General features: G+C 48.1%; 2 protein-coding genes across 2 annotated transcripts in view; both read right to left on the reverse strand.

Moving 5' to 3' along the window:
• The window catches only part of TTLL8 (tubulin tyrosine ligase like 8), a 68,138-nt gene extending 48,130 nt beyond the window's left edge, over nt 1-20,008 (reverse strand). Inside the window, exons 1-4 of the mRNA XM_027854349.1 lie at nt 19,920-20,008; nt 16,296-16,342; nt 13,708-13,827; nt 12,475-12,566 (exon numbers count right to left, since the gene is read on the reverse strand). Coding sequence (XP_027710150.1) covers nt 12,475-12,566; nt 13,708-13,827; nt 16,296-16,342; nt 19,920-20,008 — 348 coding nt within the window. The remainder of the gene's footprint in view (nt 1-12,474; nt 12,567-13,707; nt 13,828-16,295; nt 16,343-19,919) is intronic.
• Nucleotides 20,009-20,402: 394 nt separating this feature from the next.
• The window catches only part of MLC1 (megalencephalic leukoencephalopathy with subcortical cysts 1), a 33,187-nt gene continuing 27,761 nt past the window's right edge, over nt 20,403-25,828 (reverse strand). The window contains exons 9-12 of the mRNA XM_027854381.1: nt 24,214-24,336; nt 22,661-22,822; nt 21,482-21,514; nt 20,403-20,578 (exon numbers count right to left, since the gene is read on the reverse strand). Of these exons, the coding sequence (XP_027710182.1) occupies nt 20,504-20,578; nt 21,482-21,514; nt 22,661-22,822; nt 24,214-24,336 (393 nt within the window). The 3' untranslated portion in view covers nt 20,403-20,503. The remainder of the gene's footprint in view (nt 20,579-21,481; nt 21,515-22,660; nt 22,823-24,213; nt 24,337-25,828) is intronic.

A 25,828-nucleotide genomic window follows, 5' to 3' on the forward strand; every position in this document is an offset into this window, starting at 1 on the left:
TACTACTACTACTACTACTACTACTACTACTACTACTACTACTACTATTACTACCACCTTCAGTGGTTCTGAAGCTACATTGAGCTGCATTTTCATATCATTCTCCCCATCCTAACCTCCCCCCAAAATACCCTTAACAATAACATGCACTACCTACCCAGGCTAACAAAACTACACATAATACACTACTGGGTATCTTCAATGATTTATCACAGACCAGTCAGCTTTTTCGTCACATCAGCCATCATGCCTATGTCTACTATGCCTCTAATGGTTCTCTGCATAGGAATGTTATTAGCATAGATAGCAAATAGCTTCAAAAACACTGTGCCAAATTAAGACTTCCACTCCAGGCTGACATCCAGAGTTCCCAGTTCTGTGTAACCCTGGAGGTTGCTTTGACGTGAATGTTACCAACCTATAAGTAATCTATGGAGTCTTGGAGTTACACCAACTGTTCCTTGAGTGGGGGCCTCCCTAGGCCGAGGAGCCTCAGTCTGTGGCATGGGAGACCTTCTGTTAATGCAGGGCCAATAGGACACGGACCCATATTTTTATCAGAGGTCAGTCCTGAAAGCTATCACTGACTCATACTGCCTTGGAGAAGCAACAGGTATGAAAGAGAGAGAACTAAATGTCTGGGCAGGAGAAACACCACCAGGGTGAAAATCCTGGTTCTAAGACTTATTAGATGCTGGACCCTAAGAACTCTCAGCTTCAGTTTCCTCCCCTATGAAATGGAGATAGTAATACTTGGACTGTCTACCTAAGGCCATTGTGAGGAAAACTCTTTGTCCATTTTAAAGTGCTAGAGAAAGCAATATGATTTAAGGTGAGTTATGATGTCTGGGTCAGCCATCACATGACACATTGCCCTTTGACTGAATCCAAACTTCACAGAACAAATCCCCTTAATAAAATGATTTGTTCTGTAAAACTTGGACTCAGTCAAAAGGCCGCACCCAAGGACCTAGAAGGACATATGTGGCCTCGAGGCAGAAGGTTCCCCATCCCTGGGCCAGGATAACTCCTAGGGTGTGAGCCTGGGGGCCCAGGAGGATGGTATTGCCCTCTACAGTAAATAATAGGAAAGTTAGGAAGAGAGGAGGGTTTGGGGGGAAAGACGAGCTCCGTTTTGGACCTGTTGAGCTTAAGATGTCTACTGGGCTTCCAGCATGCAACGTCTGAAAGGCCGTTGGAAACGTGAGATTGGAGATCAGCAGAGAGATTGAGGAAGGAAAGGTAGATTTGGGAATCAGCATGGAGGTGGTAATTAAATCCATGGGAGCTGATGAGATCACCAGGCGAAGCAGTCCGGGAGAAGAGAAGTGAGCCCAGGACAGAACCCTGGGAGACCCCTCAGTTAGAGGGCACGATTTGCATGAAGAGCCAGATAAGCGAATGGGAAGAGCACTTCTCTGAAATCAAGAAATCATACCACATCTAGGACCAAGAAGGTAAAGGGAGTTTGGTGTTCAAAGCTAGGGCGTAAGATTGGTGGAAGTTGGGCAAGAAATGAAAGATCAAAGCCCACAGACCAAGGACAAAGTCCTCTGGACTGGTTCCAAGGAGAAGCTGGACAATATGATATAGTGTGAAGAGCCTGAGACTAAGTCATGGAGGAATGGATTAAAATCCCAGATCTGGCATTTAAAAGTTGTGTGACCTTGGCCAGGTCACGTAACTCCTCTAGGTCTGAGTTTCCTCTTTTCTACAGTGAAAAGGCTTTGTCTACAAGCCTGAAAACAGCCTGGCCTACTTAATTAAGTTCTAAGAGGTTAATTACCAAACAAGGCTAGCCAGGGGGTGATTTTTTTTTTTAAGCCACAGCAACTCAGATCATCGGAGGGAGTATAAAAACCATGACAAAAACCATGGAGCCCAAGTACAGATACATTCATGGCCATATTCAGAATCACGTTGTCTTATTCTACTTGACCCAAGCCCTTGGCCCGTGCTAGCAAGAAGGAAGTTTCCACTTTGTAAAAAATTACCATTTTCACTCCCAGACACAGGAAGGGTTTGTGTTGTTCAGAAATTCTAGGAAGAAATGAACCATGTTCAAGTGACAGGACGTGTTGTGGCAAGAACAGAGGAATTGGATTTTTTTTCCTACTATGTTTCTGCCATGAGGCAGGATGTTAACTTTCTCTGGAGGAAGGCCTCTGACTCTTTTTTGGGAGGAAAAAAAACCCAAGTCCAGCTTTGTGCCCAGTGTCCAAAAGGCAGAGGTCCTTGAGCGGCTTGGGTTGAGGTTACAGAAGCCCCACAACCCACCAAAAGGCATGTTCACACCCACAAAGCCCCATCAGTCTGCAACTCGCCCTGGGTTGGCTACTGGCTGCTCTCCTGCCTCCTCCCAGTGGCTTGCCAGCCCCAGGACTCAGCCGACCTGAAGCTCTGATCGCCGTGCTCCCCTGGGTTTCAGGCTCGCTGCCTCTCTGCTTCTTGTCCCCTGGCTCCTTCTCTCCACTTGAGGTGGATTCCCCAGGATGCAATACAGGCTTTTCCTCTTCACATCCTTCCTCTGACGTTCTTCACGGGCAAATTGCACGCTGGGAGTGGCGCCCGTCTGAAGCAAGGGGCTGCTGCCCTGACTCCCGACACCCCCGATTCCATGTCGTACTCCTCCATGAGGCTCTTAATTGTTTCTTTGCCCCCCTGGAAGTCAGTCTGAGGAAGCCTATGGATGCCTTCGCAGAATCATACTTTTAAATGTTTAAAATAAAGTACATAGGATGAAAAGAAAAAAATTGCAATACAATTATCAAAATATTTTTAAAACCAAGTTGAGGGGGCAGCTAGATGGTGCAGTGGATAGAGCACCGGCTCAGGAGTCAGGAGGACCTGAGTTCAAATCCGCCCTCAGACACATAACACTTACTAGCTGTGTGACCCTGGGCAAGTCACTTAACCCCATTGCCTAGCCAAAAAAAAAAAAAAAAAGAAAAAGAAAAAGAAAAAAAAAACCAAGTTGAAAGACCCCAGGTTAAGAATCTATAAGTACTCCAAGAAATTTGAAACTGCCAAACATACCCCAGAGGAGAAAGAACTGGAAACCAAAACTAACTCAAGGCAAAGTGACACAATTTTGAGAAGCTGTCATCTATCAACGATCATGAAAAACTGCCCATCAAAATCCCAAACTCCTGCATACAAGTCCCAAGACAAACCAAAGGCAGAACAGGTTCTTTTTTCAAGCCCATTTCACAAAATTGAAGTTAATCCAAGCAGGCATTTGTTCCACTTGGGGGGGTGGGGAAGGCAGTGCAAGCTACTTTTCCAGGTAATTCATACCATTTGTAAGCAGGGCTAATTGTCAGAGGACTTTCCTTACATGTTAAGTCAAAGTCTGCCTTCACACAACTGCTACCTCTTAGTCTGCTTTGCCTCAGTTCTGAGCAAGTGGAAGGGATAGATCCAGGAGACTGACAGAAGGGAGGACAAGCCAAAAAGATTTCAGCAGGCTAGAACGATGGGCTGAAAGTTCACAGATTTTTTTAAAGCTTTTAAAAAGTCACCTGAACCCAGACAGGATGGGGAAGCTGTGAGAGTAGGCACTCGTTCATGACTTCCACCTCAGCACATCCAATCTTAAGTAGCTGGTTGGCTGGCCGGTTGTTGTGCTTTGTTCTTGAAGAGGACCAAAATGACATCACTACGCTAGAGTCCAGTTTCAGCGTGTCCGACTGTGGCCTATCAGCTTGGAATGCTCGACACAAATAGTCCCCAGGAACATTTGGGGTGGATTCTCTAAATTTGTGCATCTTGCATTTCTTTTGAAATTCAATAAATACAGCACTAACAACCAAAGTCCGGTGTTTAAAGAATGACCCTGATTTATCTCATTTGGGGCTTACAAGGATTCCATGAGGAGTGCAGGGGATAGAGCCTAGACCTGGGATTTCACTGGTGTATGAACTCCCTCTGTCCATGCAGGTGGCACCTTGTCTGCCTGCGCAGCCAGCAGGGGCCAGAAGGGAGGGCTGGAGCTCAGCTTTTCCTGGTTTGGGGGCGAGCTCTTCATCCACCAAGCCTTACAACTTCTGAAGACGCACATCCCCATTCCACAGATGCACAGTTTGCGAGGTTCAGAGAAGTGAAACAATTTGTCCATAGTCCCAGAGCAGGCAACTGCCAGCGACAGGATTCCAATCCTGGCTTCCCAACTCCATGTCTGGTATTCTAGCCTTGACCTCATACAGTGACACTGATGTGGGGCAGGCCTCTGGCACGGTCAGACCTCATTTTAAAATGGCCAGTGATGAAGTGGCGTGTGTACAGAGGAGAGAAACTCCCCTTCTACACTCAGGAGGAGGAAATGTTTCTCTTGGAGAAGAAAAGACACAGTTAAATACTGGAAGGGCTGCCATGTGAAAAGGGGCTTTGAAATTCTGTCTGGCCCTGGGGGTCAAATTAGGACAGAAAGCTACATGGAGGCAAATTTCACCTCAATATAAGGGAAAGCTTCCTCAAACTTAGGAATGCACTGCCTCAGGTAGGAACAGCTCCCCGTCAGTGGGATCTCCCAGCAGAGGCAAGGCTTGCTGCCTGTCCCTCCGGCATCCTCTAGGCCCGCAGTGCACCAGATGACTTCTGAGGTCTCCTGCCACCATCAGGATTCCTCTGGTCCCCAGCTTTCCCTTGTTTTGTGTCTCATTGTGTTTGCTCATCGGCCTCAAACTTTTAATTGAACCACTCACATTCTGTTATTTGCAGCATCATTAGATTGTAAGCCTCCATTTTCTCCTCTCCCCAACCCATACTCCCTGGAGGGGACCGAAGACTTCCAAGCATCAATGCACTTGAGTCAATTTGGTTCCAGCAAGGATTCTGGGTCACCCCAGCCAAGGGAAGCCCTTGCCCACTGACCAGGCTTCTGGCTCAAGGTTGAGTCCTGGGCTCATCAAGTGCCCTCTTCTGGTTTCTATAGCAGTTGTAGGCCAGGCCTCCTCAAACCCTACAAGAGCATCTACTATGTACGAGGGGCTTTTTTTTTCTCTTCAACAAACTTCATCTCATTGGATCCTCACAACTCTGTAAGGTAAGTGATTACACAAGCGATTAAGTCTGAGGCTGGATTTGCACTCTGGTCTCTCTGACTCCAGGCCCAGTGCTCTACCTACTGTGCCACCAGCCGCCTGATTTATTAGTTTTTCATCTTCTCGGATGAATTAGAATTTGGAACTATCTTGCCAGCACCAATCCGTCATTATCTGTAAACCAAAGGCCACTTCCACCCAGATGGGTCTGGAAGAGACAGGCTAAAACTGGCCCCCACTTTGTTCCCCCACCTTCATTGGCTGCCCTCCACCTGCACGATGCCCTTTGCCGGGCACCAGCAGCTTGCCAGTGAAGAGGATTTTCTATGGAATGCCCACAGCCAGGAGGAGGCCTCTGGACTGCAAGAAGGCTGGCCACTCCTGGGGATCTTCAGAGTCCAACTCTAGGGGACCCACTGGCAGCCTGTGCCCAAGTCAGCTAACCAGGCTTCTGGTTATGTTCCTGGACTACAAGCAACCATATCATTAGGTATTCTAGCAAGCTGACTGTGAAGCTTCTGAAAACATCATCAACATTGCTGGGAGAGCCCTCCCCCTGGTCACAGCAACCACTGCCAGCCTTCATGTCCCAGGTCAGGGTGGGCAGCCTGCCAACAGCTCACCTTGATGTGATCTTCTCTCACCTGGCTCCTAGGGCATATCTGGATGGCCTTGACAACACTGAGATGACACAAAAGGCCTTTTGATCAGCCCACTACACCCAGCACTGCCTCCACCCACATGCAGACTGGTACCTGCCCCTGGCTTTTTGAAAACAGGGGCTTTCAAGAAGTTTTCAGTGCCATAGAGGCTAAGGTTCTATACCCCAAACCAGTACCATCAGTTACAAGACTGACTGAGCCATCAACTTAGTCCTTCCTAGGAGTTCAGATTCCAGCTGGGCACCTATATTCCTTAAGCAGACCAAAAAAAATCTCCCTTTCTGGGAAGGCCTTGATATTAATCTTCACCAGGGATGCATCAGTTTTCCTTGACTTCTGAGAGATCCCTGGTCCTGTTTATCAGGGTGGGGAGTGGGGAACTAAGATTAAGCCACAATTACCAGGCTTTGAATGCCATTGGGGCACCCCCACCACCCACTGATCCCTGGCCTGAGCCAGTTACAAAATGTCCACATCTTCACCTCGGTTCTTCACGGGACCTGTAGGTCCACATGAGAGGGGGTAGATGAATGGAAGAATGTTTTAAACATGGACTGTTTCTGTCCATGGTGCTGCTGCCTGTTAGCTTGTCATCTCCCATGGTCTCCTGATCTCCATGTTTCATGGGCCTTCTAGGGGCAGGCAGTTGTATGCAGGAAGAAAGAATCTATCCCAGAATCCTTAGCTGGGCAGCCCCTCTCTGATCCTTTCAAATATAACACTTCCTTCTGAAGCTGAATGCCCAGAAAATGCCAGTTCAGCCACGAGGAAATGAGAATGTCTGGGGCACATCCCCAGCAGGCAGTCACAGAGGTCTACATCTGCCCTCAAGCTACTAACCATTTCTGACATTCATGCAGTGTCTGTACCTTGACATCTCCTCATAAATATGGCTTAAGAAACAACAGTTAAACGAAGCCCTTTCCAATGATCTCCCAACAAACTGTCAGTGGTGAGCCTCAGGGAAAAGGGAGTGTGACTGAACAAAACCCTCAGCAGCAGCGGAAGAATGAGGAGATGTGGCAGGATGGAGAGAAGAGGCTGAGATCAGTTTTGCATATGTGGCTTTTAAGATGCCAGATGGAAATGTCTAACAACAGGGAGCCAGAGAGTCAGGACTGGAGCTGAAGGAACAAAGCTAGGGTGCAATCATTTGGACAGAAGTAATAACTGAAGTCACGGGAGTGCCTAAGATTGCCAAAACGTAGAAAGAGAAAACAAGGCAAGAGCTTTGGCCAGCTAAGCATATAACAGGCAGAAGGGACTGGCAAATTAGTCAAGTCAGAAGGATGAGTCAGAAGAACCAAGACAGAGTGTTCTCCTGGGTGGGAAAGGACAAGTGAGACTTTCCAGGTGATCGATAATGTCAAAAGCTGCAGAGACACTGAGCAGGAAACAAAAAAGACCAATGGACTGAGTGCTAAGGAGGTCACTAATCATGTCACAGAAAATGATTTCAGCAGAATGGAGGGTATGAAAGGCAGATTACAAGGGGTTGAGAGATGAGTAAGTGGTGAGAAACCAGAGGCAGTGAAAACATGCAGACTACTTTTCCTAGGTGATGAGCAGCGACGGGCAGAAGAGATGTCGAATGACAGCTTGGGGGTGGGGGTGGGCAGGGTCAAGGGAAGGATTTGGGGCAGGGGGAAGGGAAACAAGGGATTTTTGTAGGCTGAGGGGAATGAATCAGTCAAAAGCTGAGAGTTTAGCAAATAAAATATTATGGTTATCAAGTATCCAGATGCTGACAAAAGAGGAAGACATTTCCTACTATGTTTCAAACCTCCCACGGCCATGGAGGTAGCCTGTATGTTTCTCCAGGATGCCTTTTGGTATATACAGCCATATACTTAGTCTCAACTCAAGGCCTCTGACTTATCTCCCCTTTCTGGAAAAAAGGATAAAAAAGTGCTAAGGGTCAAAGCCCACCTCTCCTCTTCCTGTTACTGTCCCTCATCAGCCAGACTGCAATCAGTACCTCGAGGTTTCTTGGCTAGGCCTCCTCCTATCAGGACAATGAGGGCAGTTCCAATCATTCTTCACATCACCTTCTCTTTCACCCATGTTAGGGATTCTGCCCCCAGGAAGGAGGTTCTTGGCAGGGATGATTTCCTAAAAGAACTGAAGATTGCCCAAGGCAGGCAACTCAAAATGTGCAGAGCTCCTGGGTCTCTACCCACATTTCACTTGTGCTCTGAAGGATGCTCTCTGAAGGTGAAGATAAGGCCCAAGGGATTGCTCCCGGCTGTCCGCGAGGATCACACATCTTGTCCTTCTGCTGGTGGGCTGTTTTAGAGCCTGTCTTCCAATCCATCCCTCTTCTGTTGGGTAAAGTGGAATCCCTCCTTCATCCCCATTAGCTCCATCGACAATGAGGATTCCAGGTTGAACTCATTCCCAATGAAAATGGTCAAAAGGCCCTGCAAGCCAGAAGATTATCTCCAGACCTCCACAGTGCAAGAAGTGGTTGCATCGGTGCTAGCCCACACTGAGCCAAACCCCAGATTCTGGCACAGAGTCCTGAGGGAGAGGGGGAGGGTGGATGGTAGCCGGATCCAGGCTCAAAGAACCATGGATCCTGGAAAGACTCTGGAGTGGGTGGGTCCACCACACCAGCCCTCCCCATCCAAAAGGTGAACTGCTCCACAGTTCATTCCATTCTCGACGTTCCCATCTAGCTTTCCCAGGATCTGGTTCCTCTGCCCCCACTGGCTCTTTGGCTTCGCTGTGGCATCAGTAATGATGATGGTAATTCTCTGGTGGTAATTCTCTGGGTTTGTTGGCTGCCCACCAGATCTTAACCCACCCCCTCCCTCTGCAGCTACTCTAGTTTCTTTACTCAATGCACTTGGCCAATGAGCACCAGGATCAATGCCCACTGACTTCTGGGGGTGCCACCACTTTCTTAGTGGGCTACCCTCGTGACTGACAATGGATCCCACACAGCCAAGTTTTGCAGGGCCTTAGGATGGGCTCTGGCTCCTCACCTCCAGACCCCCATTGTGGCCAGGCTCTGACAACATCCTGCACAGCACAGCTTGAAGCAGCTGGACCATCGCCAGTACTGAGGCCATCGCTGCTTCCTGCCAGAGCCTCCTAGCTCTCCAGCCCTGCCAGGAGTGCTGTCCCAAGGTCCTGCCTCAGGTTATGAAGGACGACGTCTACGCAGCAGTTAAGGAAGCAAGGGTTAACCTCCCCTTGGAGTCCCATCATGGTCTTCTTTTGTCCTCTCCCCCCAAGCAGAGCTCTCAAAGGGAAGGTGCCTGAGAACAGAAGGATCTTCCCCAACTCTAAAGACTGCACTGCAAAAGGGGCAGGACACAAATCTGGGTCAAACCTGATCTGCTTTATTCAGATTAGTCTGGACAAAGCATGACATTAACAAGCAAAGAACCCAAATGCCCTTTACCTAGGGGTCCATCACATCTGAAAAGAAAAGAAAAGAAAAGCAGTAACAGTCTCCCAGCCTCACTGCACACCCCCCAGGAGCAGCAGCCAGAGCTGAGGTCCAGGCACCAGTTAGTGTCCCTGCTTATAAGTAAATCTGCTTCAGAGAAGAAGGGGAGGAAGGGAAGGAAGGAAAAGGAGAGAAGAAGGAAAGGAGGGAGGAAGGAGAGGAGGGAGAGAGGAAAGGAGGGAGGAAAGAAAGGAGGAAGGGAGGAAAGGAAGAATGGAGAGAGGAAAGAAAGGAAGAAAGGAGGAAAGGAAGAAGGGAAGGAGGAAAGGAAGAAGGGAAGGAGGAAGAAAAGGAGGGAGGGAGTGAGAAAAAGAGGGAGAGAGGAAAGAAAGGAGGGAAGGGAGGGCAGAAGGGAGGAAAGGAGAGAAAAGAGGAAGGGAAGAAGGGGGGGGGGAGGGAGGGAGGGAGGAATCATCTTGGAGAAGAATCGTACGAGAGCACTAGCCTGGGCATCACAACATCTCCGATCCAGTCCTGGCTCTAATCTGTTACTTGTTATCTAACCTGGGGCAAATCACTTTGTTTGTCTCAGCTGCTACTGAAGGGAGGCCACCTGGGCTAACAGACAGAGCCCAAGCCTTGGAATGCCAGGTTGTCCAAGCTGGAAGGCAGTTTGGAGTTCATCTGGTCCAAAAATTCCTAGCTCTAATGCACGTCTGAGCCTCAGAATCTTCATCCATAAAATGGGCACAATCCTTATACTCCAAATGTGCAGAGCTCCTGGGTCTCTACCCACATTTCACTTGTGCTCTGAAGGATGCTCTCTGAAGGTGACTCACCTCATGGGGCTCTCATGTAGAAAGGGCTTTGGGAGCTGGGATTAGCAGATGCAAGTCCGCCCTCACAGAGCTGTTGGGAAGGAGGGGTTTTGTCAAGGGTAATAGGAGCGTCACTGGATAACTGCTGAGGAGAGGCTTTGGACTACAGAGCTCTGGGTAGACAAAGAGGCTGGCACTTGTACCTACATGTTCCTTTGTAAAAAACATGGGCCTCCTGTCCTGAGCCCTCCACTCTCCCCAGCTGGCCTACCTCACTCAACTACCATCAGCAGAGCCCTCCTAAAACTCCTGGTGCCAGGAGATGACTGCAGAAATGGCAGAGAATTGAGAAAGACCTCCTGACTGCACTGGTGGTCTTGGACCAATCTACAGTGAACTGGCCAGGGATTTCCCCTGGGTGCTTCTCTAGCAATGATCTTGGCTGTTTCTGGATAATATTTCAAACTGTGGCTCAATCCACACAGAGTGGAGAAAGAACAAGCAAAGAAACACTCACCAGGAACACCAGGGGCCTGCACTGTTCAAGGCCTGTCCTGGCTCACCAGTCAGAACCAGTTATCCCAGCAATGACACGGTACAAAGATGGTAAGTCCTAGGCTGTTTACACATAGGGACAAGAGGTGCAGGCTATTGTCTTTCTTCAAGTATGTAGAAGGGGAACCTTAGCACCCCTTGCTAGGAAAGCAAGGACAAGGAAATATCAGAGTGAACAGTAAATGAACATTAAATACTCAGCTGGTCAAGAGGAGAAAACAGTAAGGCAGGAAAGGATCTTACCTTGGGAATGAAAAGTCAGCCATGTCTTCCAAAGTCTCATCCAGAAAGATTTGGTCATGCCAAACCCAGGGAAAATCCAGCAGGAGGCAGAAAATCATTCTAGCTCCTAAAATGCATTGAGACATCAGCAAGGCCAAGCTTTTCCTGACCCAGGGGTGCCGGCAAACAAACCACAACTACTTGGTGAAGCCTGGAAGACGTATCGCCCCTGTGGAGCCCATGATCCCATTCGGGTGAGCCTTACACTTCAGCATAACACCAGGTCCAAGAAAACCAAAACCAAAAGAGCTTTTGCTCGCTGCCTGGCAGCATCCCTCTCACCTGGCAGCCACCCCTCCCACCTAGAATCCCGTGCAATCAGAGAAACCCCAAAGTCCTCTAGCTGCCAGAGGGCCAGGGGCTCCTTGGGCACAGGATGTCCTGAGTATTCTCCACCACCTGTTACAGGAGAAAGAACACTATGCTGACTGGTAAGGCACCACCCACCTAACTAGGACCAAAGAAAAATTCCGTATATATCCGTTTGCATCACCTGGGTTCTCTAAAGGCTGAAGGGGGAGCGTAGGGAGGGGGAACACGACTGCCTGCCTCCAGAAGTTGGTAGAACTTATAAAGAGACATTGCTGCAGCTCACTAGAAAAAAAAGAGCTATCAGAGCTGCTGAAAAACAGATGGGGCTGTGTTGGGAGTGACGAGCTCCCTTGTCACTGGAATCAGAGGCTGGATGGCCAGCCATCAGGGTGTGTGAGAAGAGGCCTCAGGCTTCAGAAGTGCCTGAGCAGATAACCTCTGAGAGCCCAAGAGGGGATCAGGAGAGGGCACCAATTTGGCCATCTGTGACCTACCAGGAGGGTTCTCCGGGAGGGGGCAAAAAGAGGAGAGGGAGAACAAAAGACCAGACCCTAAGGCCTGAATCTGAATCTGTGTTCTGGGAGCAAGGAGAACAGGCAGCAGAAAGGGAGAACAAAGAAAGCATCCCCAATCCAAGCCATCGAGTCAGGCATTGCTCCCAGGAGCTTTACAGGGAGTAGATCACCAGGGGGAGAGGCCGTCCTGGGTATTCCCACTGAAGGGCCTCTGATCCCATGTCCCAGGGCAGCAGCAGATGTATAGGGCCTTGGCAGAATCAGACAAAAAGTTCTCATGTTCTCAAATTTCAGCCAAGGCCTAATTCATAATTAAAGCAAAGAGGAGAAGGTTGAGAGGCTTATGGGCCTTGTCCCCAGCAACTATGATTTGTCATTCTGCCCCCAGTCCAAGATCAACACCTTTTGTTTAAAAAAAAAAAAGACTCAAATGTGTTCTATGCCAGTGTGCTCGCACGACTACTAGAATTCATGGGGGGGCGGGGTGAGGAAGAATAGGAATCTGACCCCCAGTGACCACCTTCAGGGGTTGGGGAGCCGAACACAACTGTCAGATGCCCCCTCATGCTCCCGGTGTGACGAAACCATCTAATCCCATCACCGCAGAAAACAGAGCACCAGACTGAACAAAATGTAATCCATTCCAAATACGAGCCGACATCTTTAAAAACTAAAGTCCTGAGTCACCATTATATCTATCTACCCATTCCACAAGAGAAAGCTTTTGCATGACGTTATGGAGAGTTCATGACAGAGATGAGGGTTTATGAATTACAGTGCTCCGGAGGACTGCAGGCAGACAGGAGAGAACAGAAGTGAACCATTGGACACCCGCCCCCTCAGAGCAAAGCCCCAGGCTTCCCCACCCCCCAGGCTCTCAAATTCAGATACCTTGATTGCTTTTTCAGTTAAGTGTCTTGCTAGTTTGAATCTGTCCAATTTGGGGGAAGGAGATGGTTCTTGATCAATTTCTTGGTTTACTTCTACAAAAGAAAAAGAAAAGCCATTACCAACCAGAGCCATGACCGCATCGGTTCTCTGTCAATGCACAGGCTTTCTCTTTTTTGCTCCCCTAAACATCCCCTGGGATAAATAAAGGCCACACTTGGAGGAAAGGAAGGCCCTGGGCCCTTGGGGCAGTGGGATGGAAGATACTGAGCCACCCCCCCCCCCCAAGAATGAGAAATAAGTCAACAGCCACTGAAATGTAGCTATGGTAGCAAAAGACAACAGATAACTTGGCTCTAATTTCCAGTCAGTTCTCTTCCCATCTTGGTGACATTGGACAAGCTACTTCCCCCACTCAGTTTCCTCATATTTAAAATGAGGGAATTGGGCCAACTCACTCCTAAGATTCCTTCTGGTTACAAATTCTGGAAGCCTATGAATCTCTAGACATTGATCATGACATAGAAATCCGGTCATAGAGAAACCTCACTACAGTTGGTATTATTCTCTGTTTTGTTTTTTATGTTTTATTAGGCAATGGGGTTAAGTGACTTGCCCAAGATCACGCAGATAGTAAGTGTCAAGTGCCTGAGGCCAGATTTGAACTCAGGTCCTCCTGACTCCAGGGCCAGTGCTCTATCCATTGCACCACCTAGCTGACCTGAGTTGGTATTATTCTTAATCCTAAAGGACCATGGGGTAAGGAAGGGCCTAGCTTTTTAAACATTTTCCACACGAGGCAGTCCACGAGCCACCTTCATCTTATTGGTGCTACCACCAGCTCCTTTAATTTCTACTCCCTATGAAGTCCAGCAGGAACTAGAAAGGAAGATTTCCCTTCCTCTACCCACTCTGTGACTCAGAAACTCCAGGCACTATCTCATGATCCACCCCCAGCTCCCAGAAAGTGTTGGGAGCCAGAAAAGCACAAGGTTTTGAGTGACTGGGGTTTCATGCTTTGGCTAAAAGTTTTATATATAAGCATTCTTGTGCAAATGTATCAGAAAGGCATAATCATTCCAACAGAATGGCACAAAGGTATTTCCAAAGCCAATCCAATTGTCCACTTAATGATTACTGAGAGTTATTATGTACATGTAGGTAGGAAAACAATCTAATATGCTACCAGACACCTTTTCCCCTAACAAGTTAATAAATTAATTTGTAAATACAAACTATTTTCTTCTCTTCTTTCTTCATCAGGTGAAACTGTTGAAAGTCTTTTTTCAACATAATTCTGATCCATTCTGGCTGTAATTAATAATTCATCATTTCTGCCTTTCCTGGCTCTTTTTCCTGCATTAGGAAAGAAATCATTTATATGACTAGGTTAAAAAAAAATCAGCCCCAACAGCTTGAGTTTTAATCATTAATACCTGGAAGGACAAAGCGAAGAATCCTGGAAGATTCCCCAGATTAATTTTCCTTCCACCGTTGACTCCTCCCTCTCCTCCAAAATCACTCCTCCCCTCCTTCTCCTTCACACTCTCATCTCTCTAGTTTGGAGTTCTCATGGCAGGATTATCGCGATGTTCTCACTGGTGGCCAGCTCTCATCCTCTGTCCTGTCTAACCCATCTCAGACGAGGGAAAGCTGGCAGGCCGTCAAAATCGGCTAACGAACATTCAAAAACTCCTCGAATGCCCGTAAGATAAAACGCCAGCCCCTCAGCCTAGCATTTAAGGCCTTCCAAAACAATCCACCTCTCCACGCTTATCTCTCAGTTTCCCCGAATGGCCTGGCACCGGCACAGGTTCCCCAAGACTGGGTCACTCCCTTGATGAATCTACCCGTTGAAGCCCGTTCTCTTTTTGAGAAACAGCTCAGACACCACCTCCTCTAGGAAGCTCTCCCTCCGGGTTCTTCTCACCCTTGTCTTAGGCCCCTCCTTAGCCCCCATCCCGCACTCTACCTGGGCTACAGTTTTCCTGTGCACAGAGGCCCTCTCTACCGTCCTTCCCCACCCGCCCCCGCGCTTTGCCTCCAGTGGGAAGGTCCTTGATGGGGGCGAGGACTTGCTCCGTTTTCGTCTGTTTCGCCAGCGCCTCGCCCGGCGCAGTGCCCATAGCAGGCAGGACTCAGTTAAGGTTTAACCTGAACGGACAGCTCCTCACCAAAAATAGAAAAAGTTTTAACAGCATTTATTAAAGCACCTCTTTGGGCGCAGCGGCGGTTTTCCCACTTGGCTGATTCTGGTCGCCAAGGAGCCGCGAAGATTTCCGTCGGGGGCACACCTCGCCCCCTACCCTGGCCCTGCATTTAACGCAAAGGTCATGAGCGCCTCGTGGGCCATCGGTGAGAGCTGAATGCACGCTCAGCTCCGGGACGGGACGCGACGCTCCTGGGGCTAAAAAGGCCGTTTCTTTAGAAAGGCGGGCGGCCAAATCCAGGTCCGAGCGCACTGAGGCTCGGCCCGGGGTCCTAGGCGGGCTCCCCACTCCCCGCGCACCAGGTATGGGCGGACCCCTCCGGAAGAGACCTAGCGCTGCCTGTGTACCCCCGTGGCACTATGTACCCCCTGCAGGTGCAGCCTGGCCCCGGGCTCCGAGGCTGGGCGGGGCCGTTCCCAAGCTCTCTCTTCTACCCGGGGGGGGAGGGGGACGGAGAGCCCTGCCCCCCGCCCGCTCTTTCAGGGGGCAGAGCCCGAGCCCGGGGCCGGGGCCGGGGCCGGCCGCCTGGCTCACCGTGGGTCCCCGGCGCGGGGGTTCTGGCGGAGGCAGTGTTCCCCTGGGCAGATCGGGCGGGCCTGGGGGCCGCCTCGCCGCCCCCCCCCCACGAGGCCGCCTCCGCCACGCCGGCCGCGGTTGCCCGGGGCAACCCAGTCGGGCGGGGCGGCGCATTGTGCCGCCCCGAGCGGCGGCGGCGGCCGGGAGAGCGACGGCCCCGGGCGCGGGGTGGGGCTGCGGGGCCGCGGGGGCGGCGGCGGGCACGGGGCGGCCCGAAGGCCGTTGTGCGGCCGGGGCAGGCAGGGAGGGAGGGAGGGCAGCGGAGGCCAAAGCCGAGCCTCGGCCTCCAAGCCGGGCCTTCCAGCCGCGGGTGCAGAGGCCAGCGATCCGAGCGCCCCGAACGAGCTCCTGGGGCCCCTCTCCACTCTGCTGGGCACTTGGCCATTTGTCAGTGGTCAGCGCGGGGCCCGACACGTCGGAGCTTTCCGGACTGAATCCTGATCGCACGTCCGCAGTCAAACGCACATTGTGCGATCGCCCCTAGTGTTTCCCCTCCCCGGCCCGATCTGCTGCAGCCCCTTCTTAGCTCTTCAGTGGCGTTCTTCTCATGTCGCAGAGAGCCAACCAGCTGCTCAATCTTCCGGACTCGGGACCACCGTTCTGGGTCTGCCACTCCTTCTCCTGGGTATTCCCAACAGTCTCCTACGCATCCCTGCCCGCAGTTTCTCCACAGAGTTCACGAACACGGATGTGTAACGACTTCCCAGGATGTCACCTCATACTTTACTAAGAAAATTAAGGTCGTTTACCTTGAGTTCCTCCTCTCCTCCTCTACATCTCAAAATGCTTGGCCAGATTCTGATGCAGAGGTGGCCTTTGCCCTTGCCAAGGACAACCGTTTTGCTTGTACCCTCTCCAGGTTATCTGAACCTTCCGTCTCTCCAAGACACTCTCCGTAGCCGCCACCAAACCCCCTCGGGTCTCCACCAGGCCACCGTGCCTTCAAACGATTGTCTGTGTGCTCTCCTTTCTTCCCCTTTCTCTCCTCTCTATCACCTCTCTGCCCCTCGCATCCAGGTTTCCACCTTCATGACTCACCTGAAACTTCACTCCTCTCTGGATTTCCGTGATACTTCCTGCTCTCCCTAGAGAACACAAGCTTCTTGAGGACAGGAACTGGCACAAAAGTGCCTGGGCTTAATAAACGCCTGGTGGTTAGTCAATTCATTTCCTGGACTATAGTGCAAAAGTCCATGTCACTTCCTTGAGGACGAAGCTCTACTTCTCTTCCCACTGCTTCCAGGATAAAGTATGACTGACTCACTGGGGTCCTACTCCCCATGACCCCGTTTGGAGTTTTCTTGGCAGAGATGCTGGAGTGGTTTGCCATCTCCTTTCCAAGCTCATCTTACAGATGAGGAAACTGAGGCAAAGTGAAGTAACTTGCCCAGGGTCACATAGCCAGTAAGTTTGAGGCCTGATTTGAACACAGGAACACAAGTCTTCTTGACCGCAGGCCGGGCCACTCTATCCCACCAAGCCATCTAACCCTCCTGCTTGGCATTTAAAGCTCTTCATGATCTTGCTCCAGGGCCCATCTTTCAAGCCCATTACCCACACCACACAATCCAACTTGCTGTGGCCAAATGCACCCTGTCATACCCTATCTTGAAACATTTACCCAAGCTGTCCCCCAGCCCCAGAATGTTATCCCTCCAAACCATCTCCTTTTCCCCTTCAGAAAGGTTCAATTCAAGAGCCTACTTTGAAGAGGCCTAATTCCCTCCACCCCAAATCACTTTGTATTTGTTTTGTATCCTTCAGTTATCGGTAACCAGGTTTTATCCCAAGTAGGCTTTAAGCTCACTTATTTTTGTATTTGTATCTCCAGCACCTGGCATAACAATACTCAGGAAGGGTTTAAGAAATACTTGATTGAAAACAGAGTGAAAATTGTGTGCCTAGAAGTATAATGGAAAATAAGAGCTGAAAAGCTCACTCAGACTGAATGCACCAAGTTTGGAATTTGGACTTGGGAAATAGGGAACAGCTGGTGGTGGAGACACTGAGTCAGGGGAGAGAGAGAGAGAGAGAGAGAGAGAGAGAGAGAGGAGTGAATCAGGAGGCAGAATGCTGAGGACCTCACCCTATGGCAGTGACTCAGGCTGAGCCTGGGTGGGCATGTAGACAAAAGGATGGATGGCGATGACTTCTGGAAGGAAAGAATCAACAGAGCCTGACAACCAACCAAGATGAGGCATCCAGGATGACACCCGGGTCAGGGAGCTGGCGACTGAGAGAACGGTCCTCAGGTCAGGACATGGAAAGGGATAATTCTGTTCCAGGTATGTGTCAGAAGGCTGTCAGACTGCCACCGGATGGATCCAGGTCCCAGTCCCTCGTGAAAACTGTCTAGGAAGCTGCAATCCATGATGGCAGAGGGAACACTCTCATCCAAAACCATGGATTCTTTTCAATGAGCAGCATTTATTATGAAAACAACATAAAGATACACCATAACAGAAATAGGAATTAAAAGAAACGATTATCTTGGAGATGGCGATTACACTACTTTATTGAGCTTTCTAGCTCACATGCAAGCAGAGAAATGATGAAATTACTACTAAAGACATGATCCCCAGGTCCTAAGCTAGTTATCAACTCTTCTGTGGGGCAACTCCCTACAAGTAAGTAACATTATCTCCATTCTGACACACCTCCTGGTAACACCCACCTCCCTAGGAGCTCAGAGCCTGACACAAGGCAGCAAGGGTAAGAAAACAGCTTTAAGTAGGGTCGATGATGCCTCAATTCCATAACAAATTCCATTAAGCAGCCAAAGGAAAAAGAATTAGTCACGACTTCTGATACCGATGACTAACATTGGACAAATCTGTTGAGCCTTGAATCATGACTTTGGGTTGCAACTCAGGGCCAGAAACTTAACAAAGAGAGGGCACACCTCAGGTCTTGGAAGACCTTAACAGTTTACTCAGGATTCATTTTCAAGGGACTCCAAAATGAAAATAGATCCTAAAGGCGAGTCTCCATATGCCTACTGAACACAAAGTACTTTACTGAGTAGCTTGCTTTCCAAGGATCATTAATAATGCACGTGCCCTTTAGAACCTTTTGGAAGTCACCTTAGAAAATAACTGAACTAAGAAGCAAACAGAGCATAAGCCTTGGCAGAGCCTCGATTCCTGGACTGGGAAACACCAATCCAGGGAACCCATCCACACGTGTCCCAAAAGTCCAAATGCAGTTCTTGGTAGCTTAAACCCTGCAAATGTGACTGATGACAAACCATCTGGCCCACACCATGCAAATATCAGCACCAAATGACGTATGTAAGTGGGACCAGAAAGCCATCACCAAGCCTGATGCCCTACCCTTGCTTATGGGCCTCGTTGGCATTATTTCACCAGCCCAGACAACATCCCTGCCAGATAGCAAAAAAAGGAGATACGGTTACCTCCATTTTTCCTTCTGGTTGTTGAACTGCTTAAGGGGAAGGATGGGAAGATAGAAATGAGACTAGCCGAGGGAGAATCACCCTCCTGGGTTGGGAAAGGACTGAAGGATGGTGATACTGTACTATCACTATGAAAGAGCAACGTGTTGGCAGGACTGTTCAAGTGATTACCAGCCGTAAGCTTAAGAAGGCCTTCAGAAAGTTCAAGAGGGTCTTTAAACCTCTGTATCCCAGACGAGGCAGGAAGGTTTACAGTAAAGACTGACTGGGAAAGGCTTAACTAAATGAGATCTAGTGGGAAAAGGCAAAGATAGTAAGGGGAAACTCTGCTTGATAAACGTATTATTCATTGAGAGCAAAGGGAAATCTAGGAATAGAACTTTTTGGACTTTCCAAAAGATTGTGACATGGTTCCACACCAAAGACTGGCTGTCTGCCAAAAAAAAAAAAATGAATCATGAGGAGATGGGGAACCTTTTTTCTTCACAGATAGGGAACTGGCTTAAACTCAAGAAACAAAGGGTCATTATAAAGTGACCTGTCCCTGCAAGGAGCTCTCTACTTTATGAAGTTCCTCACAGATGGGGGCAGGACCATTTGTTACATGACTATCCACAGACCAGAGGAAAAAGGCTCACCTAGCAAGGTCTCCAGCTTCGAGGGATTCTTCTGGATAACGATTTACCAAGCTGAAAGGGATAAACTATAACAACAACTTTGCGAATCTGTTCATGAGGACCTGGAAAATGGTATATGGGCTCCAATGTGGGAAAAAATAATGCAGATTACATGTGTGAAATGGGATCTGAGCTGTGATGTACAAGAATAAGACCAAGATATCAAGAACCATTCCCCCCAGACCTGGGCCCAGTATACTAGGACCAAGAAGAAAACTGGAAACAAAACAGAAAATGTTAATGTCCTCTTGCGCCCAATTATGCAGTATCCATATCTGGAATGCCATAAGTAGTTCTAGGGATGGGGGGGGGGAAGAGAGAGAGACAGAGAGGCAGAGACAGAGAGACAGAGAGAGAGAGAGAGCTACAATGACCTAGGGAATGAGGACAGACTAAAAAGACTGGGAACTCTTCAGTTTGTTAAACTAAGCACTCAGAGGGGAAATGACTAAAATCTATTAAATTACCAGCTTCAATAAAAGTAGACTTCCTCACCAAATCTCGGCAGACTAGAACTGAGACTGGAAGGGTATACTCTGAAGCTTGAAAAGAAACAGAAGGAAGTCCTACCTTACAGAGAACGCAGCACAGTTACTGAATGCCATCATTTGAAGAGGTGCTACAAAGGGCTGATTTTTAAAAGGTTTGGATAAATTCATGGATGATGGACTTATAATGGAATACGAAGGAAAACTGATTATATTTGGGGAACATCCTTATATCCCAAAACCCATTGAGAAAGACAACAATGACCTTCCTCAACGTATTCCATGGTAACTATGGAATAGAATACCGTGTTGAATTAACAATGGGTCTGATCCAGTAAGACAACTCTCAGGTTCTAATAATCATACTTTCAAGACAACTGAGAAGAATGAATTCTCTAATATTCCAAAACAACAGAATGATCAAATGGATGCCTTATTCAAGACTAAACTGCCATAATATATTCTATACTATATAGCTCCATCCTCATCATCCCATCTTATCCCGGACATGGTGAGCCTCACTTTACACAATCAAGTAAGTACGAAGATGAATACGGTATATTAGACAGGTAGCAAGACATAGCCCAAACACTGCTGAAAATGACAAAATCCAACACCGGGACATAGGGAAGCCTCCACCCAGCTGCCCCCTCCACGCCGTTCAGGTCACTGCGCCATCTGTACCACAACAGCTTTCCAGGCTTTGTCTTTGTCAAACTCCTTCAGTGTGTTATTGGATACCTAGAGAGCAAAATATTTTAGCAGTTATTTCATCGAATATTTACTGTACTTAAAACTGAAATATTAAACTAAGTTTCATTCCTTAAATTACATCTAATACCCAACTTTGAATGTAACCATGTGATCAATGTTTGATATTTTAACTTAGTTAAAATTAGTTCTTTTCCTCTAGTGAAAAGGCAAAGGAAAAAAATCAGGCACTTGAATGACTATGGAAGCGAGTCTATCCATGGAGTTTCCTAACATTCTCATGAACCAAAATCCTACTGTAATCTCCTAGCAACTTTATACACTATTGTCACTCATCTTTTCTATCTCTCTCAAAAGTACAATCCAGTCCCATCCCTGAGTGCCCCTCCATCCTGCATCCCCAGTGCCCCTCCATCCTACATCCTCAGTGCCCCTCCATCCTGCATCCTCAGTGCCCCTCCATCCTGAACCCCTAAGTTTTGCAACTACTTCAAACAATAAGCAAGTGTAGAAAGGGTCAGGCAGGGTCTCAAGTATCACCTCATATGGTTGGATTTCAGAAAATCAGCTTATTAACAGCTATGACCCCACATCTCCCTTCCCCTTCTCAGGTGAATTCCCTGAGAAAGTAGCGTCTCCTTCATTTGGTGCCCATCCCCCTCTGCTCTCACGCTCTTTGATGCCTTCTATAATCTGGCTTCAGAAATGGTCACTCAGCTGAACTGCTCTTTCCAAACTTACCCAGGATCTTCTACTTGCTAAATCCAATAACGTCTTTTCAACACTCATCCTTTATGAGGACCTCAACCACAGTATCTGTCAATGTTGACCCGCTTCTAGATGCTCTGGTCTCCTCCCTGGGTTGTCATCACTCCTCCTTCCCATGCAGCCACACCCCACGTCTCCTCTGCTGTTTCTTCATCTGTGCCATGCCTGGGGTTGCCCCCTCAGCCTCTGTTCTGGACCCTCTTCTCTCCTCTATCTCTGTTCTCCCTTAGTGATATCATTAACCCTGATGGGTTCAATATTATCTCACTGTACATGATTCCCAGATCCATTTATCTGGCCTCATCACTCTCCTCGAGCTCCAGTCCCACATCACCAAATGCACACTGAACAGTCTGAAGAGCCATCCTGTAAAAAGAACTCGTGATCTTTCCCCCCACCCTCTCCTCTTCTGAACATCCCCATTGCTGTGAAGGACACTGTCATCCTTTCCAGCTACCCAGGCTCACAACCTCAGGGTCATCCTAGACTCTGGTTCATCTCCTCACATTTATAATTGCCAAATCTTGTCATTTCTTTTTTTATGCTATCTTGTGAATAACTCCCCTTTTCTCCACTCATGTGACCACCCCTCAGCTCAGGCCTTTGCCACTTCTGGTTTGCATTATTACAATAGATTTCTTTCTAACTGCTCTGTCTCCCCGCTCCAATCAACCCTCCAGTTCTCAAAGTGATTCTTCTAAAGCACTCCTCTATGTCACACCCCTGCCTAACAAATTCCAGTGGCTCTCTAATATTTCCAGGACCAAATATTCAAATATAAAATTCTTTTGTTGGGAAAAGTTCTTCCCAACCTGGCCCCTTCCTGCCTCTCCAATTTTACATTCTACCCCCCTCATACGCTCTAGTCAAGCCCAAACTGGCCGACTTGAGGTATGTCAGGCATGACTCTCCAGCCCTGATCTCCATGTCTTTGCTCCGGCTACTCCCAGCTGGTGGAATGCTCTCCCTCCTCTCCACTCTCCATCTTCTCCTCCCTGGCTTCCTGGAAGAAGCAAGCAAGCGTCATCTGCCCCAGGCACCACCCCCTCTACAGCCCCTACATGTAGTTTGCATTTCACTTGTGGGTCCCGGCTTGCCAATGTGGTTTCTCCTATGAGAACGTAATCTCGTGGGCGGCAGGGACCAACACTTAGCCCAGTGCCTGTTAAACAGTCAGCGCTTAATAAGTGTTTAATGATTGACGGATTAAAAAGTTACAGCTCTACTTCACCGAGGAAGCAAAGGGAAGAACGCTTTCCAGGCCAAATCACAGGGTTAGAAATGCTTTCCTGATTCCATTACACAGAAACCCAAAGTCACCAAACAGAAAACACTCACCTCCACGGTTTGGTAGTCTTGCTTGTTTATCGGGGAGCCCCCCCAAGATGAGTCTTGCAACTTCATCTTAATTTTGTAACTAACACATTGTATGACGGTGCCAATGGTAAGGAAAGCCTGGATCAGCAGCAGCAGCATTAGGAGCAACAGAAGGACGTCGTAGGATTGCTGAAATGTACACGGCCAAGAAAAGACTGAGTGATGAAGCTGAGGAAGCTACAAAATTATGCTCAGGCAAAAAACAGACTGGGGCCTATAAAACCCAGTTTCTCAGGCACTATGCAGGAGTAGGGCTTTGGGCCTTCGCGTTTGTTTCCCTCAATTTTAAAATGAAGGCACTCGACTCTATAAACTCTAATGTCATGTCCAGAATGAGACAATCCTGTGGTCCAGCAAAGCCACGAGAAACAATTAGCCAAGAGCTACCCAGCTGACCAATCAACAGACAAAAGTGAGAAGAAGTGGGCTCCCGAGATCATAGACGTAAAGCATAGGAGGGCTGTCAGAGCCACTGGTCCATGGCCACCCTAGTCCAGCACAGCCTAGCGCATGTTTCATCCATACAAGACTAGGGGGGACAGAGATTACGTCCTACCGAAGTTTACATTGAAAATAACACCCACTCTGTGAAGACATCTCTGCTTCCCACCCTACCCCGTCCTCCACCACTCTAGTGGATCAATTCCCTGGTCCCCTTCCAAACTCACAGCATATTTTGTGACTCTCTAATACACTTTTAATGGAATACGCTATATTACAACTATCTGTCTTACACCCTGTAAGCTCCCTGTGGTCAAGTGAGACAATATCTGTAAAGCACTTGGCCAACTTTAGAGTGCCCTCTAAGACGTAAGTTGTTGCTGTTACTGTTGTTATATCTGTATTGTACTGTCACTTTGTATCTCTGATAGCACCCAGCAGATCCCTCCAAACAGCAGGCATTTAATAAATGTCTGTTGATTTAATGAATCTGTTTAAAAACGGTTTTGTTTTTCAAAGAAGAAATGTATGCTACCCATCCACCATAAGACAAAATGTTTCAAATTACTAATAAAAAGAAAAAGGAAACTTTTAAAGCTCTGAGGTTCTATCTCTCCTACCCATAAGACCGGCAAAGATGAAAAAAGTGGAAAATGTCAACTGCTGGAGGGGCAGTGGGGGCCGGGGGAGACAGTAAGGCTGGTGGAGCCAGGCATTGGTTCGGCCAGCCTGAAAAGCAACTGAGAATTATATTCCCAGAGTCACGAAACCATGTGCCCCTCTGATTCGGTAATACCACTACTAGTGTCACCCCAAAGAGAGAGAAACAGTCCTCATTGGTACAAGGATGTTCATAGCGGCATTTTTGTTGATGCCAATAAGTGGAAACAAAGTGGGTGCCCATCAAGCGGGCATTGGTTGAACAATAGTATGTGAATGAAATGGAACATGATTGTGCTGTAAGAAATGAGGAATATGACAGATTTAGAGAACCCATCCATTTCATTTTTGTAAGCAACATGCACAGCAGAACAGCATCTTTTGTTATTCCCTGAAAAGTAAATCAACGACATACATACTTTGATTGCTGGTGGATAATCTTTAAAGATGGCAACAATTTTCATTATGCTGAAAGATAAATATCCAGAAGCCGTGAACAATAATGGAGAAGTGATGCTGCATACTGCAATCAGAACTTCGACCTAGTCAAAGCAAGACAAAGACGTTGCATTTTAAGTTCAGGACTCTCTCCGCACACCGAAGGACAGACAGACACCCTCCTGATGAAGGAATGAACAAGCAGCAGCAGCGGTGATCACGGCAGTCCCGGCCCTGCTTGCACCTGCTCTGCCTTCATTTCTCACTAGCAGGTTGGACCATCCTCTAATAAGGCAGACCAGCGGCTATTCTTGCCTGAGGAGGGGGCTTGGGGCGTTGGGGGCTGCCTGTCAGTGATTTCCCCCTTTCGGTTTAACTGAGCTAGCTGGCCTTGCTCAATCAAGCCTTTCTCGCTTGGTAGAACCCAGTAGTATCTCTACTGGCATTGCATTTGAGAACCAGGCCACGGCCATGCCAGGTGTCAGAGGTGGAGAAATACTAAAACAGGCTTCCAACATCAAAAACAAAGACAAATTTCATTGAATTCAACACAGAAAACATTTACTAAGCCATCTGCTTCTTTACAAGGAACTGTGAATAAAAACGGAGCTGACATCTTACTGGAATACTGCCTTAAAGATTCTACCCCGACAAGGTTCTCCCATATATGCGGCACAAGCTGGTTCCATCAAAGGTCAGAACTACATGGCTGGGGACAGTCTGAGCCCTCCCCACCCCTTCTGTTACTTCCAGAAGTTCTGTGTCTGGGAACATCTGTGCATCCTGACAACTCACACAGCTGGTCCATCAGGACGTGTAACTTGGATGAACACTCCCAATGGCCCATGAACTAGGCCCAGAATTGAACAGGAGAAAGAGAGAAGGCTAGATTCCAGTTGGGAAAGAGAAAGATCACTTTTAATGATCTCAGGCTCTGGGAACCTCTCAAAATGCCAATGTTCTTCTGGGGATTCCGTATAGGTAAAATCATTACCGTATAGGTAAAACCCTAGTCAGAGAGGAATTAGTAGAGATGTGCATAATGACCACAAACAGGCCATAACATATTAGGAACGATAAATTACATGCAGAAATATGAAAGATACCCACATTTAGGGAAGAAGTGGGCCAGTCATATGACAAAAATAAAAGATAGGGGCAGCCAGGTGGCACAGTACATAGAGCACTGGCCCTGGAGTCAGGAGGACCTGAGTTCAAATGTGGCCTCAGACATAGAACAACTCACCAGCTATGTGACTCTGGGCAAGTCACTTCACCCCAAATCCCTCACAAAAAAAAGTAAAAGACAAAACATGGATAGCCTACACATCACACTGGGACCCACGTAAGATAAGCCAACAGACAGAGATTTATTGAGTTCCAACTATGTGCCCAGGCACTGAACGAAGCACTGAGGACACAAAGAGAGGCAAAAACAGAATAACAGGAAAGACAACATGCAAACAACAACACACAAGATGAAGTGGACCTAATCTCAGAGGGAAGCCAGTAGCAAAAGGGAATCAGGAAAGGCTCCTTATTCTGAAAAGTGGGATTTTAGCTGAGACCTGAAGGAAGTCAGGTATGCCAGAAGGT

This window comes from Vombatus ursinus, unplaced genomic scaffold (genome assembly GCF_900497805.2).
Source record: "Vombatus ursinus unplaced genomic scaffold, bare-nosed wombat genome assembly UNPS02010394.1, whole genome shotgun sequence".
NCBI lineage: Eukaryota > Metazoa > Chordata > Mammalia > Diprotodontia > Vombatidae > Vombatus > Vombatus ursinus.